We start from the raw sequence: 19,886 nt of genomic DNA on the forward strand, positions 1-19,886 counted from the left end.
TATACATTATGGCGAATTAGTTGGAAATAAATGCTTGAAAGAAATGCTAAAATTAGTTCTAGAAAAATATCCATGTGCTAAATGGCTCTGGTATTTAGCACATAAAGTACATTCGATACGTTCACTACATCTTTGATACGAGACCAGCTGAAGTTATAACGTGCTAAAAGGATATCTTAAAAATAATATCTTAAACACTTATTGCAGCGATTGCCATCTTAAGTAACATTCGCATGTAGGGTATACTATTATGCGAGATACGTAATTACACTTGTGTATTATCATAACTTCGTGCTGGTCCCGATAGGACAATGAATTTTGTATATTCAACTGACGCAACTCGGACTTTCACTTAACTTTCCGACAGTATACAGAAGCAAGTACCGATGTGTTCGTGACGAGCTATAAAACCACCCTTTTAATATGCTTTTTTTTTTTCTTGTCAACGATAAAGAATTATTATGATTCCTGGAATTTGTCACCTTAATGGATCGTATTAAGCAGCTTTACGAACTGGCTTACGCGGCGCAGGAATTCTTTTTTCTCTCGTTGGCTGGCTTCTCGTGTGAATTTCAGCGTCCGCCCAGTAAAATTACAAAGAGAGAGACAGAGAAAGAGAGAGAAAGAGAGAGGCGAGAAAGGAGAAGAACGAAGAAAGAACGAAAGATGGGAAGAGGAGCGTAACGGGACCGAAAATGGGGATGCATACGCAATGTAGCCAACGATTATGCGGAATCTCGATTGATTGGTTGGATCGTTAAGAGCGACACGAAGAGAACGGGACCGAAGGAGATCTCGAGACGGAACAGACGTATGTACATATATGTATACGTAATAGCAAAGAGATCTGATATACTGTATGAATAATAGCGATGGACGATACGTATCTGAGCAACGTTGCTGCGCGACGACGTGGAAATATTTCTTCGTACGCAACTATTAACGCCTTAAGCTTCCAGCCATTTAAGTATGCCGCCACCCCTACGACAGTTGGCTTAAAGAGTATGGCGAAGATCGTAACTTCGTCACTTTATTACGTCTGTGACCAAGTTCAAGAAAGTCTGGTAAACGCCCTCCTGCTGTTCTTCGAGGATTTTAACCCTTTAGTAACGACCGCAATAAAAGGATTTGTCATTCTTTATACAATGTTAACTTTTTCATTAAACAAACGAAATTTAGAAATTTATCCCGTCTAATAACGATGACATAATTTAATATCGATGAAGATGATATGATAAAAATGTGATAAGTTTTCAAGGATTTCAGAATCTTATTTTTCAAACTTGAAATATAGCGAAGGTAGCAATCAAACGTTTTCCGTTTGGACTGGTACTATTGTTACACTTTGCGATTCATATAGCGAAACAATGTTACACGTATCGCGATCGAGACGCGTTTTCCTCTGACTTTTATTGAGGTTTAAAATGCTCGTACGCATTCGATGCAGCAGACGCGAAGTGTTCCGGCGCCGCTTCGTTCTCTCCTATTCTCTTTCTTTTTTTCGTTCGCATTTCCCGTCACAGGGCTTTACAGCCTTTCTTCCTCATTCGTCAACGACGTCACAGCGTTTTTCCTAGCGCGCTTTCAACGCGTGTCGACAACAATGCACGTAAAAAGCACGCGTGAGCATTGTTACTAGGCGACACCGGATTTTTGTACAATATGACGAAGCCATGGCTGTTTAACGCGTACAAACACGCTGTAAAGTCATTGTCTACGTCTATTTGCACGATTCTTCGAGAACTTTACTTTATGTTCTGTTTCTTAACAAGGTGCCGCTGTTATGCTTCGTTTAGTCTCACGAAAACCTAATAACAAAGTGCATGCTCCAATTCTTATTTCACAAACGCTGTATCACTTTTTAAAGAAGTTTACGAGAAAACACAGAAATATCTGTGTATATCTTACCTACAATTACTAATTCACCTATAATTATCAGTAGATGAACTCACAGGAGTTTAATTCCTTTTTAAATAACTGATCGATACATCTAGGAGAAATTTCTTTAACGAGAAAGATTCAATCGAGCAGCGTAGCCTACGTGCGCTCTAGATAGATATATGGCTAAAAAATATTCATTAAATAATATTGGTTGCAACATATAATATATAATATTTGTTGCAACAATTATTCGAAAGCTGCGAGTTTCGTTATTTCTCCCGCGTTAGCTGTTACGTTAGCCATATTAAAGCGATATTTCAACGAGATAGCGGTAATTTCGTACGATATTTTTCCAGGTTTCCGTATAAATGTAACGAGCGCAAACAATACATGCACGTAGGAGGCGCAAGGACACAACGACGCGAACACGGGATGCCGTGTTAACGAGATACTAATTCGTTGGTAACACGAATGCAAGAGTTGCTTTTCGTTGAAAATACAGATAGGAGAGAAAGAGGAGCGATTCGACGATCATGCATCGATGCACGCGGCCGCCGCAATTCCGCGTACGTGCACACCTGTGTAAAATACCGCGAGTCGATGAGCCATAGTCTGACTAATTGCACTCGAGTTTCGTTTCTGTCCACGATTGCCCCGCGGCCCCGGTCTGACGAAAAATTTGCAACCGACCTATCCAACAAATTTCAATGAAATTGCATCGCGCTCACAGGCCAACACAAACGCGTTAAAAGCTGGCTGCGCTTCGCGATTCCGCCACCCATGAAAATGTTCAACCTGTAGAAATAATGCGTGGTGAATAACATTTAACCGTGCTTTCGTTGATTTTACCCTTTTATTCTTTGCCGCGACTGCTGCTATAAAAAGTATCTCGTCGTACTCGTCGTTAACTTCGTTTTTATTATACCGTTCAATTTACGCTTGGGAATAATTAATTAAATTAAAACACTGGTTTTACACAATTTCTACACTTCAATCTTGCTGCGATCCTGCAATTTTTTATGCCTCAAATTCGCTTTCGTTTCAACCGAATTGAGGGCTTTCATCAAAAAGATCATATCGATAACGGTTCTTTCCTATCTGTCGAAAAATTTAAGAAATTTTCCAACGATAGAGAAACGCGATTCGGTCGAGAATGATCGAAAGAACGGGCGTTAATTTTATCCTCATTTCACGGAATGTGCAACTAAAGATATGTCTAGTCGAATTGTCTGTCATAATTTTTATGACGTTGAAACAAGTCCCGAGAGGATAAAGATTATATCTGCATAACGTCATTAGATACACTGCGCATAGCACTCTAATAATACTATAAATTGAAATACGCCGAATATCATTTAACGTGCAAGTTATTCTCATTTGCATTTACGCTGTTATTTCGAATAATCGTCGTACAGAATTGCTCTTCTGGCACGTTCGTAATAACCGTAGATACATACCAGAAACCAGATATGTTCGCTTATATGTACGGGGTTATCGTACATTTTACCTGGAAAACAAGCATCCGCGTAAAACGCCCAAGTAATGAATGCACCTTCTAAAATCCTATCATATTTCATCTTATACGTTGACACATATACTGATGTGAAAATTAAATAGGAATATGCACGAGCTTGTGCGTATTTGTGGTTATGTGAATATTCGGAGGCACGGGAATAATACGTGTGTACATACAATACAATCGTTTCGAAAGAGCTGATCTAAAGAAACGTGACTGTGTTTCAGACAGCTCGAAACCGCTGTGTCGTTCGCTTCGTAGCGTGAACGTTTCCCGCCCAAGAATACCGGAAGCGCTGGAATTCGTTTCAACGCGACCGGCGTTTCTGAAGGCCGTTGTTGTTGCAACGTAAAAAGTAAAACCGCAGCTTAACCGAGTAAAAGTTGACGCCTTGTTCATCGATGCTGGTCCTAACCTTCTTTTCCTTTTCTATCCCGCCTTTTTTTTTGTTGCATCTTTTTGTAACTATTACAAAATAATCACGATCACGTTAAGATTTTTTTCATACGAATAACGAGGCTACCAAGTAATAAATCTGTTAATGTCTCTTCCGTATCTTTCCGGTTCCTTGTCTTACAAGCGTTCAAGAAATTGGGGACTTTTCGTTCCTGACTTTTACAGTAAGTAGACTTATCGTTCCAAGTTTACGTCGAGTTGTAAACTCTTTCGTTGAAAGTTCTATCACTTATTATAGCGACCCTACTTCCATCCTTCCAAGAATTTAATGCTGCATAAGGATAGTTATATACCCTGTCGTTATATATAACGATATAATTTTTCTTTTTTTTTTTTTTCATTCCATTTAAAAATATTATTTCTTCCGATCCCAGGCGATCCTTATGTATCATTAAGTCCTTGGAACGACGGAAGTAGGATCACTTACGTAAGATCGTATAAGTGCAATAGGTATGCCAATCTTTCGACGAGAAGCACGAACACGCAGATTAATCTGCACACGGACGAGCGACCTGTGCGACACTCGCTGCGGTTATGTAATTTATTTTACGTTCATTTTAAGCAGCGACTCGATGGTACAGAAATACCGATCGTTCGTATGTTTACTGTCGGCGATTAAATACTAACGTCGCATAATGTAGCTTCGACATTCTTCGAATAAATCTCAAACGCGATGGCAAACATTTAACGAACACGTGTAATAAGACGAACAGCTTATTCATCAAATAAACTCTTAATAATTTATAAATTCTGCAGTGCATTTCAATAGCCGAATTCGAAAGTTTCAAGGATTAGCAACAAAGGAACATTTATTTAAATTAATAAAAATGATAACGTTTCTAGTTGAATTGCAAAGAGCAGAGTAAAGCTGCGCGAAGATTAAAAGCGACCCACTTATTTCGTATTATTTCGTTTGCCTCGAAATCCCAGGTCTCTCTTACTCGAGTCTTACTCTCGGTATGTGGCATAGAGATTTAAATTGAAATTACAGTCTTGACGACGCTAATTATTTCTATTACCAGTGGAATTAAAATTGTACGACCAGCTCAATGACGCGGAGCAAGCACTTTCTTGTCGTTCGACCGCTGCACATGTGATCGTGTCAGATCTGCCTAAGGTCGAGGCAGAAATGGGCAACTTCGTTAAGAATCGTCATTATCGTCCACGGCAAATATGTTATTCGCCATAGCGTAATTCTATTTTACCTAACATCCTAAGTAATAGAAGCTTATTTCCTTGCAGCGCTATTGCTATTTATTCGGTAATTTAAATATCGAAACTAAGAAAAAATTTACCTGTTAACGTCAAAGAACTCTTTATCGTGCTCCATTCGTACGTCAAACTTTTTCAGATTCCAGATATTCATCGTGGCGACAATAAAAACACTTACGAAGATCAAAGTCTATTTCGATCCACTGAAGCTGTTCTTGAATCACCGTTGTATAATTCGCGAACGACAACAGTTTAAGAATTTACGAACGCACACTGTCAAAACAATCGCAACGGATTTCTCCGCGAACTACGTTCGACTCAAAATAATAAGAAATTTCAACACGCTCTTTCGCAACCACAGGCTTCGATTTCTACGTTGTACATCGAAAATCGTTATTTCGTTCGTAGTTTGCAGCGAATCTTGTTAAGGAGTAGCCACGAAGGGCATTTATCGTCACAGTGGTCGTGACCAATTCATTGTCGCTTCACCGAGAGAGCGAAAATATCGCTTCGACTGGCCATGCCTATTTATAAACCTTCTTAAGGAGATTCTCGGACGTTTTGCTTCCTTCTCTCTTTCTCTTTTATAGCAATAACCTCTCTTTGTTCTGGGACACTGGAACCGTGGTCCCTTAAAGAGAGTTCCTCGTCGAGAGATCGAATAAGGTGGCAAGCCAACGCGAACCAACCCGCGTCACGAGAAACAGGACGATTGATCGTCGTATCGTTTTCAAAGTATCCTTTACACCATGCACACCGTACTAAATATCGCGCACCCTCGATTATACATTTCGTGCGATCTCCCATCGTTTCTCATCCTCGTCACGTTTTTCGTCTTCTGACGATTCTTTGATATTTCATTTTGATCGAATCGTCTTTATGTTACTGCGTTAAGGCGTTACGAGCTTGAGTATCAAATCTTCCTCGTTCTTGTGCTTCCTTCCCGAACCATCTTTTCTAGTATCGAGTGAAATGGCTCCATTTGTCAACGTCGTTTCAGCAAGGGCTGAAAATTTTATCGCGAACATAAAACGTAATACCATTCACGTTACGAGGATTACAAAAATCCAAGGTCCATCCTTTTCCATTTGACCTACGTCTTCCTCCAGCGAGTTTCATTTATCTCGCGCAACGCTGAAAAATTGGAGTTGTAACGTGAAACGAAATATCCATCCAACGAAAACGCATCCAGATGCTATTTTTCTTTTTTTAAATCCAACGATATTTAGAATCTCGTGACATAAATTTTCACTTCAACTGATCCCTTCTTTTTAATTCTTCGTGGTTAATTCGAGTATTTAATTTACAGGATATTCGATTTTACTCGTGTCTCTACTGCGCTGTTTCATTCAATTCTGAAACTTCAGGAACACTCTCGTACGATATCTCGTGTTTACCGACACTGGCGCGAAAATATAACTCGGGAAACTGTTGCAGCATCCGTACTAACAGACCACCACTCGTCGAGTACTACTTGATGATAGATAGAGGCCACAGATATAACGCATCCAGTAGCCGAGTCCGAATGTATTTTTACTATTTGCTTTTACTATTTGCTCTTGCTATTACCATTAATTCTCTATATCTTGCAAAAATACAGCATCGAACAAGCACTATCAAATTTCCAAATTTGTCGCCGTCTAACATTTTTACAACGGTAGTCCTTCTTAAACGTTAACGACGAGTAACACATAAGAAAATATCGATAATTTTCCAACTAACCGACGTTCAAAAATCACTCACTGTAAAACTTATTATGAAATATAAAAAAAAAAAGAGGGAATACCAGTTACATGAAACTCAATTCGGACAATGTATGCCTGTTAAAACTGACGATATTATTTTATTACATTCTGTATAACTTTCTCAAAGATACATATCTCGTATGTGTTTCCCGGCACGACGCAAAGTTTCCAGCGCGATCGGCACAGCATCCACGCTACCGGATCACTCGTGAGACACTAACCGACAAGAGACAGAGAACGCAGACACGAGGTAGAGGTAAGCTACACCGCAATTGGTCGGGTTGGGAGATGGAAGAGTGTATGTTAGCAGTATACGGAGAAAGAAGGAGACGGCGAATAAAAGTGGGAAGTAGAAATAAGCAGGTAGTGGGAGTGAAGTAGTAGCTGGTTGCGTATACGAGCCTTAAAAGCAGGTATCCACGTGGCCGGTGCTCGTAACGTGGGGTCAGTTCGTACCGCGATGAAGCAGTTTGCCATAAAAATAACGAGCCGAAACTTTTGAGGTCTTATCCCTCTTTACCTTTTTTATCATCGAGATCTTCCACGGTATTTGCAATTTGCTACGGTAACTGCAGTCCTTGCCGATGAAAGGTTCGATTACTTCGCGCGTTTCCAAAGCTTTCTCGACATGGGTTTCGATAGAAGCTTCCCTATATATATATAGCCTTTATGAAGGGTAGAAGACATTTTCGATCCGATGAAGCGCAATACTTCGACCCTCTTGCACAACACTTTGTTAAATGGTAATAGCGAATCGACAAGTGACGAGTTTTGGAGCGTAGATTTCCGTCGTACAGTTTACAACGTACAATTTCTGACCTTTACATCTTACGTTATACGATTTTACAACTTCACGTCGAACAGGAAAATCGGTTGTCTCGTAATTTATCGAATTTACTTGTAGACATTTATCAAATTTATTGCCGTTATTATCAAATTTGTTGCTGTAAGATTTTACTAACAGTAATAGTTCAATTGTGCAAAATGGCTCTGGCAATATTTTGCTGTTCTCTTTATTCGAAAATTATCATGAATTCCGAAAACTAGTTTACGTTTATTCGTAAGGATTGCAGTATAATACACAGGCAATTTGGAAAGCCAATGAGGTTCCCATTTTACTCGATATGCAACTACATTGTGAAGTTCTGAAATATTCCCTAATTTGATGTTGTACTTTCGTGGGAAAAAGAGAGCATAGGAAAACAGGACCACCCCCTCGGACCGTATCCTGTAAGGAGTAACTCCTACGACACACAATAACCAAGTAAATTGGATGGAAATTCGTGAGCCAAGAGCGGTCAACGCGTTTTCTACCCTGCGTGCATTTTGTATGAGTTGCCAGAAACTAGCTTCGACGTCGCTTATTTTATTTACGAGGGTTCGTATTTTGCGGCACCAGGAAAACTTCTCAATAAGGATTCAAAGTTTGATGACAATCAAATATATTCGATTAATATCACAGTCAGCGTTACCAATTACAACTGATTTATCTGTTAACTGCAAGGGTCTGCACATATCTGTCCCACTTTGATATTTTTTATATCTCGAAGTTGCGTTCAACGCCCTAGAAAACATTACGAAATACCAAGCGTATCTTATCGCGAAATATTTGATCAGCACGTGAGAGTTTTCTTGCGAAAACTGGACGTTTCATCTTTATTGCTATTTGTTCAAGCACTAAGTAAAACTGCATAGGAATTATGACCGAAGAAGTTTTAATTTGTAGACAAAGAAAATTTGTAGAGGTTCGCGTGACAACCAATAGAAACTGACAGATGAGCACTTACAAAGAGGAATCTTGCTCTGCTGGACACTAATTAACCAAAGGACAGAAGATAGAATTATAGCCGAGAAAGATGACGAAAAGGATAGTTGGAAATTGCATGTTGTGTGGGTGCAATGTCTAGTTCTTCTTCACATTTTTCTCATTCCCACGTTCCTTTGTAATGATTAGCTAGCCACATACTATCAATATATTCCGTATGCGAACACTAAGACTAGTAATAATTGACCGGAAAGTAAATAGGAACGAAAAACAATTGAATGTTGTTCAAGTCTAAACTATTTCACGAAGAATATAATTGCGAGTGAAAATTTGTTTGAACGTTGCACCGTAAATTATTTTATTTCCAAAGGAAGAGGAAGAACCATTTCCAACCAAAATTTTTTCCCAGGAAACCACACCCATGTTTCCCTGCTGTTCTCTCGGTCTCTCTTCCAACCTGCCGTGTAAATATCGCGTCTATATCTGGGACACCTGTGGCGAGCATTTTCGTTGACTTGCTAGACAAGGACATACGGGCGATTGAGTAAGTATATTTGCACTTGGACGTGGTTTTTGTCCATATTCTTTCGTAACAAAACTATTCGATTAACTATTACATCAAATATTTACGAAATGACGTTTATCAAATTATCTTTGATCTATATGTATGCTGTTCGTAAAATTAATTAGTATTTTGGTAGTAATGTCGTATCGTGTATTATCACTATAATTCTTCAACAATTTATATCGTTGCGTACCAAATATTTACCGTTTCAATTATATAGATTTTATAGAAAAGGTTTGTTTCAAATAACCATATTCTATAAACTTTCATGCAATAAACTTTCGTATTACTTTCTTAGAACGTTCATGATCGAACCAGTCTTTGTTAAGCTTGCTCAGAATCCTGTCGTAAATGGCTAACACGTTCCTCAGGAGAAAAATACGATGAACGATATAAAGAAGCAGAAGACTTTAATTATCAATTACCGTAGTTAACGCAAGCTTGTAAAACGTGATATTTTTATGGCTATCAAAGCGGAGCCGCGCTTCTCTAATAAAATTTTCTCACAGCTACCGTAACGTAATCCATTTATTTATTTCTAAAGCGTTGCTTATATTTATAATTTATTAGCGCGGTATCGTTAAAAGACGGCTGGTTGACTAATAACGTATACGCCGAATGACTCACACTCACGGGAGTGGACTCTCCGTGAAATAGAAATAGATCTCGATGGACCGGCTCGGATGGTCAGAGATGCGATGCTAGCCACCGATTCCGGTTTGGTCGATGACTCTTTTAAAAACAACACCAACCTCTTTCACTTGACTAATCTTGCGACAAAAAGGAAACAATAACTTCTTGAAAAAAAAGAAATTCGCTCTTTCCTTTTTAAAAACACCGATCCCATTATTTATCAAAGTTTCCCTATTTGTATATCGTGTTTATCCTTCGTGATAAGAGCCCTGCCTTGGACAATATTAGGTCTGTGTACGGTTTGTTTTAAATTTATATTGAAAAGTGACAAGAACCAGTGATGTAATTTCCTTAGATATAAACACTATCAAAAAATCTTATAATATTACTCTCTTATAAATATGCCATATAAAATTTATTATACTTTTACGAATATCTTGTATCGAAAATGTTACAAAATATAAAAAGAAAAATAGATTATATTATTCGGGAATTAGAATGTCTATGATAACTATATCGATGTAACGAAGCACCGTGGAGTAATCCTCTTTTAACGAGGATAGTTTAAATTTGGAACAATGATTTGGCGAGACACGCAAAGTTTAACTGACAAACTAGAACATAGGTTTTGAAGCAATCAACGGTTTCCTGTTTATCGTGGAAAAAGCTTAGAAAGTACGCGTTCCCTTTGGTTTACGAGTGGGACGTGTCGCAGGAGTTACTGTGGCCTGTAAAATGACGTGCTGTGAGTCGCGTGCTGCGTGAGCGAACCTTGAAGAAAAACACGTGATTCGGGTTTCGCGCTTTGCCGTCCATATACCTCAACGCGTATACGCGTTACATTTGGGCACGTTTTCGTGTGTACACGTATAGCCGCGTGGCACCGAGCACAGACGCAACCTCGTTGCTTTAATTATAGACCGGAGCCCTTCTTCTTTCCTTCGTCCACCCTCGACACCGCGAAATTGGAAAGCGTACGTCTGCCACGGATCGCGCTCGTTTAGTATAGCAAAGGGTAGCAGAATTTTCGGAAAATTCCCAAAATGTAATTCGTAAAATATTAGTGGCAATGAATCAATTGAAGTTTTCTTTGTTAATAATATTTTTAAATAGCATCGATAATTGGAATGATTTGGGCAAATGATCCTCTTTTAATTAAGTTTCCAAGCAAACGTCTGCTGAGGTAGATGCTATTTATGAATATTTAGGCTAGACGTCATGTTGGCATGAACATTGAAAAAGTTTTAAAGAGATTACCCGAGAGCTCTATTCTAAGACGTTTAAAGTAACTTTGCTGTAACTTTACTAGGTCATCGAAGGACTAAGTAATATGTTGAACATCGAACAACTTCCTAAACTCTGTAAAGACAATTTTTAACACTATCGGCAGGCGAAACACGTACTGACCGAAACAAATTAAATTTTCCAATATTTAGCTCTTCGCATTTTCTGATAGAAGCTATCTATATCTTTGGTGAGAAGTGCGTCAAAAAGTATAGGTAGACGTATAGTTGTATATTAAAAGTTTTTTACAAATATTTGCGACTATAGTAAGATATAAATAATTTGATGCTTTTTAAGTTTCGTATTACTTAAATCACTTGTTATATCGTACAGCGAAGATCACGTACTAATTACAGATTGGACACAGTCACAGGCATTACCTATTACGCCTACACACCTACGCGGATATAACTATTATTATGTAATTACATCGCGAAGATTATTCCTCTTTCTATTGTCGCAGGACAAGTACTGCTTGTTAGAAATAAAATCCATTAAAATCGCGAAACTACACGAGATGTTTAAACGCAGCTGACTCCGGCTGACAATGAGCCATTTAAGATACCAAGCTACAACGAACCATTGACTCTGGTTATGAAAATGGGAAATGGCCTCGTTAGAATTAAAGACCAACCGAGTTAGTATATTAATTTATGTAATTTTCGTCTATTGTACATTTACCAAGAACAGTGTACTCAGACGTTAAACGATGATATTAAACGTGAAAGTATCAAGCATAAAATCTCCGATTTAAGCAGGATATAAAATAAACTTGTTGCTAAAATATTTAATTAAACCGAATTACCATGAACGTAAATCTTCCATTCTAACACTTTTGCTTTTGTCTTCACATTGAAGAAATTATAATTTGTAAACGTAATTTGCCACAAATCGGATTATTAGAAATATTCAACCTTTTTCGAGATACGTAGTTGCTACTTTACATTACAAATGTTATCTTCGGTCATCTTCGATCTGCACCGCATTCTATCGAGATTATGCAAATAGAAAACACGACGAGGCATTATCTCGCAAAGTGTAACTCGACTTCGTCGATCTATCCGGATGTGACGCAGCTTGTTTTCACCGAGATGTAGTTGGGATTCATAAAATGCTCGTCTGTACTCACTTCGTCTGTCCATTCACATTTCTCCGATCTTTCCCTCAGTCCTTTCGCTGTGGCTTCGACATTAGAATTGAAAAGTAGCGAGATCCAAGATGCAACGAGTAACCAATCTGACTAAGAAGATCACAACAACGTTTCTAATAGGCTTTTGACTCGATAAGGTAATCGTGTATTCTTGTCGTGAAACATAGTGCACGTAGTTTTTGATCGAATTCAAATCGTTTAAAATATTCTGCGATGCTTTATATTATAGAAAAATTGGGTTACTTTATAAAGTATCAAAAATTGTCTGAGACCATAGCGACTTTTCTCAGATTTCTCACAATGAAAATAACAAATTCATTCGGTCGAATAAATGATAATATCGAAGCAAATTTAAAGAATACAACATTCAAAAAAACGTATTACGAAATGAAAATATAATATAGAAATCTTTCTTTTCTTTACAACTAGAATTAATATTTTATGTTTCTATGGCGCAACTGCAGATGAGTGGCACATTCGTCCAGATTTTATCTATGTACCCCGAATGCAGTTATAGGCTTTCTATTTTTAAAAGACAAGTCGTAAACGTCTGCATGCTGTGGTGATCGAGTCTCATTCGCTTCACGCTAAAGTTTTTGTACTTTCCTTCTACGTATGAAATATTTCAAAAATAATACTTTAACGTCCGCCGATAAGCGGATAAACGTTACCAATCTTAGGAATTATTACGCGTTATTTTGAGTAATATTAATGCCCCCAGAGTACACAGAAATTGGTTCACATTTCTCCAGTAATTAATTATGAGCCCAATCTACGATAGCTACAAAAAAATATTGACACATACTTTTATTTTCCAATGAAGTGTTTCTTTTTTTATCAGGATCTACATTTCATTTCCACAGTATCAAATTTGTGTAATCATATCAAAGTACCATTAAACGGCACGAAATTTTGTTTACTTGGATCTAATCAATTTTTATATAAAGGCAACACGATAATTCCAATGACGTATCAATGTTTCATAGCCACTGTATAATAGTCTAGAACTGTAGACGCGCAAAATTTTTTAAAAAGAAGCTTACCATTTGTTGAGCGTTCCTCGGCTTTCTATTTACGTCAATCACCTTTTGATTGGCTGCAACGAGAAATATACGATAATTAATGCAAAGATGTCCTCTACTGGTTAACGGGCAGCAAATCGTGAATTTATCGAGGTACATCACATATGGTGTTCGCGTATAGCACGTGACCACGTTACCCCACGAACTAACGACTTTACTGACGATTTATGTGTTATGGGTAACTGTCCAATACCATAAACGATTCGGCCATTGAGTACTGTTACTTGCCACTTTATTATTGGCACCAATCTCATTGACTTCCAAATGTACGGTTATCAATGTAATAGTGAAATTCACTTACTGACTGCTTCAACTAGGTCAGCTAGAAGAACACCGTCACAAAGGTCCGACTGAAGATCTGTCACCCTTCTCTTGCATCCACCTCTCTCCAAATAGTAATTCGCCCAGTCGGTATAGATCTGCACAAAAAATAGTTTACGTTAATTTGATATGGTGTTTTTAAATTTAACAAGTTAATTCAATGTCTGATACAATCTCGTTTCTACAAATCAAAATAAATTTTGCGCCAATTAATATACGTATTTATAGAATTTCAATAAAAACTATAGAGATTACGTACTGGACGCGTATGCGGATTACACTGATCGCTTAACAGAAAAACGAAAATAAAATTTGAAAATAATTTCTAGCGAATAAGGATATGTTAAATAATGCAATAACGCATCTGCTATATTATAAATCGAATTTATAGCACAGTGATATGAATCTGACGTCAAAATTGGACGGTCCGTCCGTGAAGCGTCCATAGATTTTCGTCATCATCATCAAAAGGAGCACGATATTTTCATTCGTATTCTAATCACGCGTTCGCACGTCAGCCGATATAGAAACGTTATCTCTTGCCTATTGCAACCATGTAGGCGCACACTTACGTTTATTAACTGCGGTGCACGCAAAGCCTATCCAAGTATGTATACGGCCCCCTGTTTGCAAGCTATGCATAGTTTTATCGTTCTGCTTACAGAGCGATACTTTACGAGCAACGCGTTTGAGCTGCAGGTGCGTTCTGTCTATCAGAGACATTACGATTAAATCAACCTCTGCGTACTTAATGATAATTGATTTCGTTGAATTTCATGAAATCGGAATTCCAATCGATTACATCGCTCGCACAATTGCTGCGCATAATAAAAAGCTACAAAATGCAAAGCTACGAAGATCATTTATCACGTACCGAAGTTATCAGCGAAAAGTAATTAAAACATCGATTACATAGGGAACCGTAATTCACTAAGACAAAGAACCTAATTCCGTTCGTAAGATATCGTAAAAGCGATGAATGGCCAATTAAACGTAAAATTAAATTTCCCCCATGAAACTTCTATAAAATTCCTCTAAAATTTCTCATACCTTCAATTAATCAAAGAAAACGGTGGCCAAAAAATTTATATTTCCACGTTTCCATTTATATCCGTCTATTATTCTGTCATTATCTTAACGAAAGACACACGTTGAAAAAGCACCGAAACAGTCAATTAAGACTTCCTTCGGTCGACACGTACACTCTCAAGAACTGTTCCTAATCACCTCGAGCAGCCGGAAGGCGCGCTCTACACTCTTTCCTTCGCCAAGAGTGAAAATCTCCTCCGCTGCGCAGTGTATAAAGAAAAGGCCGGTCCCGCAGTCGAGCTTCTTTCCTCTGGAAAGAAAAGGCAAATCGCGAAAGGGTATTCCGTCGGGATAGATGCACCGAGAGTTTATTGTTTTGGCTGTACACCGATATTTTTCGCGTGTAAAATCCCGAGAGAGTCTCGAGGAGAAAGAAGAGGCAAATAGGAAGAATAGAACTGGCCAGACAAGGAGATAGGTCGGGAGAGGATGGAGCTTGACGGTGGAAAGGAATTAGTCACCGTGCGTACCGAATCATACGTATACTTACACACGCGCATAGACACACATACAGACACGTACACTCGTCCTCTCCTCTATAGCTCGCCTAAATGAATGTGTGTGTGTCCACACACACACATGTACGCGCGCGTGCGCACATACACTACGTGAAATTGTGTTTCTCTGTTTGCACCTATGAGTTGATGCACGCATGTGCGAGCATTCGTATTCTACGGAGGCACGCGTATATTTACATACACGATTCGTCTACCAGTTCAACACTGTGCACGTTCGTTTCCTCTATGTGCGTGCGCTAACGAAAATGTTCGTGTGCCTCGTGTGTGACTGGTGTACTTCTGACGTGTATTCGAGCGCGGGAACACACACGTCTTAACCCCGAACCAGTCGAGACACCGTATTATTTTTGAACGTAGCAAAGAGAGAAGCAGGATGAACTTCCTTCATAATTTCGGGTCACCACGCAGATTCTAATTTTCATTATTACACAGAACCCTAGCGAGCAGCTTTATAGGTTGGCCGGTGATTTCCAGTAACGATTTCGGTACTTGGAAACTCGCGAGTCTAGTTTCACGAGTATATCTACCTTTGGAACGAGCAATTTGGTGACTCGCAAATCGAGCACGTGTCTTTCACGCTCTCTAATCGGTATACAAACGAGAACGATTCTTTACGCGCCTTCGTTTTTCCAATACAGAATATACCGAGAAGAGAGAGAGTGTATGTGTGAGAGAGAGAGTGATAGAGAGAGAGAGAGAGAGAGAGAGAGAGAGATTCGAAAAGAGAACAGTTTGTGACAATAGTATTTCTATTTTTTACGGTATTTCGCTACCCCTACAATGTATAGCAAATATATATTCTCGTAGAATTTATCATGATTATTTGAAGAAAATATCTTACTACGAGTTTCCCTACGAATATTTCATCACGAATCAAGAAACATATATGCGAAAGAGAAGAAAAATATAAAAAATATGATATAGATAAGACGATATAGCAACCGAATCGTACATCTGATGGTTCTATAATCGCACCTGGGGTTTCGAGGACAGACACAATGGAACCGCGGACGCTTTACAAATTCGCAGTTTACTCGAGTAGACATCGGCATGCGTGCGCGATAACAGAGGCCTGGTACCTGTATGACATTGCGGGTCGAATCAGCCTTGATGTCGTCGGTCGATCCACAGACGGATCTTGGTGCTCTAATACACGCCATGACGTCGATGCCAACAGTCGTTAACGTCATCCAAATCGCATTAATTCACGCACTATACCGGGACTTCACCATGGAATCACTAATTATCGCTTCGAATTGAGCGCCACGAACACTCCAACGATGTAACCTCGTGGAACTATTGGCCGTAATTACACTTAACATTCGTCATCCGTGCTGATCTTCGAATCGCGATATGATTTCCTGTCGATTAACGGCATATTTGTAACGATTTACCAACGTAATGATTAGGTGCCACCAATTTTCATTACGGGACACAGTCGGCTATAAATCATTAGCACGTCGCGTTAAATTCACGCTGATTGGACTTCGATAAAGCTTCGTTTGTCCGGCACAAACACTCCTGTCATTCTTTGTACCTTTCACCTTTCGTTTTGTAACAATGCACGAAACTAATAATTAAACTGACACAATCGAGCTATGGAACGTGTTCGATAATTGCCTGTGCGTAATAGTACAGTAATTAATTTTTGAATCACAATACGGTCCCTTTAGGAGTCTGCTCGAAATATTCGGTTCTGGCCGATCAAGATGCCTAGACGATCGATCGGTCGTGTTTCTCCATCTATTAATGGAACGATCTCGCTGTCCTCGATGCACGTGCTCTCACGAGGCGTGTCGTCACGTTTCTTTTGACTTCGTGCACTTAGAACCGCATCGGTGGTGCATCAGACGTGCAACAAGCAACGTGTAACGATGCGAACAATATACAAGTTCAAAGCTCTGTCGAGGTTACACTCTGTCTACGTTCTCACAATTTTCTTTCTTTACGAAAGCGAAAGGAGCGCAACTAAGTTTCGATCGATTAAAATTACAGCTTCAGCTTCTATACAAATTTTTACTACTTGATAAAAATTTGATAAGCCAACTATAGAACTAATCTAACGATTAATTATAACGATTAACCCTTGGACGAAATAAGTATCAACCAGTAAACTCAACTAATTTCAAGACTAACATTAGCACAACCATTAAACGATTTATATCCGTTTTACGGAAAGATTTCAAGTTTTATCGTTACAAGTTCTTTGTCATTCAATCACTCAGCCTTAATACTTCTCATACTTTTTATCGTTTCCAGAACACTTTCAAAGTCTTCGAAGGAAGAACTGCCAAACTATTTGCGCTCGATGAAAAGCGAGACACGGTGAAATTTAATGAAATAGCACTTGGTCGGTTCTCCAGGAGAATGGCGAACCGACAGAATCGAGAGATCTCTGAGCGTCGAATGAGAAACGATCGATGACGCTTCTCAAGTAGCGGCAACCAAGTCGCGCATTGTTTTAAGAGCATCGCAGAAAGACTTCAACCACTCCAACTTATCCCATTTCGTATTATCCAATTATTCAATTTTGCTGACCGTCGCCACCCCATGTAAACAGGAATGGTAATCCACTTGTGCCTTTTTCGCTGCTATATTATTATCCAATCACTTTAGAAATTAACGAAAGAAATCCAACAGAATCATATTCGTCTGTTGTTCATTCGTTATCCTTCCTTTAATATCTTCATCCGAGAATTCTAGAAACTTCATCGACACTGCACGTCTCTTCGATCTATTAACGACCACCAGATCTTTATTCGCCTTCTTCTTTTCGTTGTTAATCAATAGCTAATTAATAATCGTCTGACAGAAACGAAAAGCAATGGTCGATGATTGTGCAGTTTCTCAAACAAAGTTGCGAAGGTAGCCACGAGACAGCGAGAACACGCGTGGAAACGCATCGTGAAGCGCACGCGGACGAAACTTGTTGCCGAAACGGCGCGTCTCGACGGCGCGACGCACCGGACGTAACTGAATACGCGCGTCGCGCACACTTCTCTATGCGTACGTACTCTCGCTCCTTCTCCTTCCATCTTCCTCTCTCACACCCTTTTTCCGCCGCTTCTTCATCGTTTTTTTCTCTTTTTCCTTTTTAATGCTTCAATTCTATCTCGTTGCTGCGTCCCATTCTTCTCTTTCGACCGAACGTTGTTACATTCGGTTTCCTTTTGTCGAGCGTTCGACGCGACACGGGATTTCCTGAGCAATTATTGCGAGTAGTTTCTATCGGACAGTGAATACAACTTTCGTACGCTGAAAGAAATGAAATACAGGCAGCAGCGTGAACGTTTTCTCAGAATGAATCAACGATAACAATTGGTGAGTAATTTGAAGTAACTGTACCCATTGTGGTTGGACACGCGGAAGTGAAATGTTAATCGAAATGCAGTAAATGTGATTAATATTATTTGTGTTTTGTATTTCCTCAATTTGTGTAAATCAAATTACGATTATATTCTACTTTACGAATTTATGATCGAATCTCTGTAATGTAAAAGTCAACTCGTTTTTTCTTATTTAGTTATTTAATTATCCCAGCAATGATGTCCTTATAACGAAAGGTGTAACGTAATTATAATTTTTAATAAAGTGATCTAGAAGATAGGAATTGTTAAGGATAGAATACCAGTAGATTCGATAAGAAAATTTGAAAAAGATAAAAGTTCAAGCGAATGTTAATAAGGTAGGGGAAACTAATCGCATAAGGAGAAGCTAATAAAAATTACTGCGGATCCCATCGTCTTCCAAGAAGATAATATCTTTTCTGTTCGAGCGAAAATAACGCGACGTGGACGAGGGATGAAAATAGGAACGAAAGTAGCTAGAGAGAAAAAGGGAGAAGAGAGGATCTCGAGACGAGAGCTCGATTATAAGTCGTTTTAATTCAACTTAACTGGAAACAGAATACAATGAGCGAACGGCGTTGCGTGGCTATTGTTCCGTAAATTAACAGAATCGAGAAAAGGCTATAAATTCGTCAATAAACGATCTTAGATTGCCGATTAGTTCGCCCGGTCGTAAAACTGTAAAAATGCCGCTCTATTTCTTGGCTTACGCCAAATTCGCTGGCTTTATTTTGATTTGGATTACACTTGCATTTTACTTACTGTTTCACGCTTAGATTCGTACCATTAGTCTTTTAACACGAAAAAAAGTACATTACCTTTCTTTTAGTATCAATAGATTTTTTTATATCGAATTATTTATTCAGGTACGTCATAATGTGTGTGTGCTCGTATTTGCAAAATAAGCTACACATTTCGTACGAAGAATACGAATGTGTATTCGTTGCTAAATTCACGAGATTATCGTTCATTATACGAGCTTTTCAAAAGCCAAAAAACTGGTCAACTCCAACAAGTTTTCATTTATTTCCTAATCTCTAAAAAATGATAAAATCTCGAGAAACGAATTCCAAAATAAATGAAAGATGAACAGTGTTATATAACACCATCGCTTCTCTGTACTTTTCGATTTATGGAGTTGACCGATGTGGCTTCCGAATAGCTCGTCCAACTAGGCATGAAATAATCAGCTCGATTGAGCAAATATTAACGTTGCTATCGCACCGGTTGTCAAATGTCTCATTTTAATTTTCAAACTACCAAAACCCATTAAATGCAAATGGGCATCGTTGGTTGTTTTGTCGGCGGTCGATTGAAAAAGA

The 19,886-nt window shown here is 38.7% G+C and overlaps 1 protein-coding gene across 5 annotated transcripts in view; it reads right to left on the reverse strand.

Moving 5' to 3' along the window:
* Window positions 1-19,886, reverse strand: part of LOC132905110 (protein sickie) — a 192,660-nt gene that overhangs the window by 131,479 nt on the left and 41,295 nt on the right. For 3 of the 5 annotated variants that reach the window (XM_060956079.1, XM_060956076.1, XM_060956077.1), the window contains 2 exons: window positions 13,591-13,708; window positions 13,251-13,303 (listed from right to left, as the gene is read on the reverse strand). In XM_060956079.1, the coding sequence (XP_060812062.1) occupies window positions 13,251-13,303; window positions 13,591-13,708 (171 nt within the window). Of the gene's footprint in view, window positions 1-5,148; window positions 6,759-13,250; window positions 13,304-13,590; window positions 13,709-16,296; window positions 16,395-19,886 lie in introns of those variants that run through there. The other 2 variants (XM_060956078.1, XM_060956081.1) reach the window with 2 other exon arrangements.

Source organism: Bombus pascuorum, chromosome 3, assembly GCF_905332965.1.
Source record: "Bombus pascuorum chromosome 3, iyBomPasc1.1, whole genome shotgun sequence".
Taxonomy (NCBI): Eukaryota; Metazoa; Arthropoda; class Insecta; order Hymenoptera; family Apidae; genus Bombus; species Bombus pascuorum.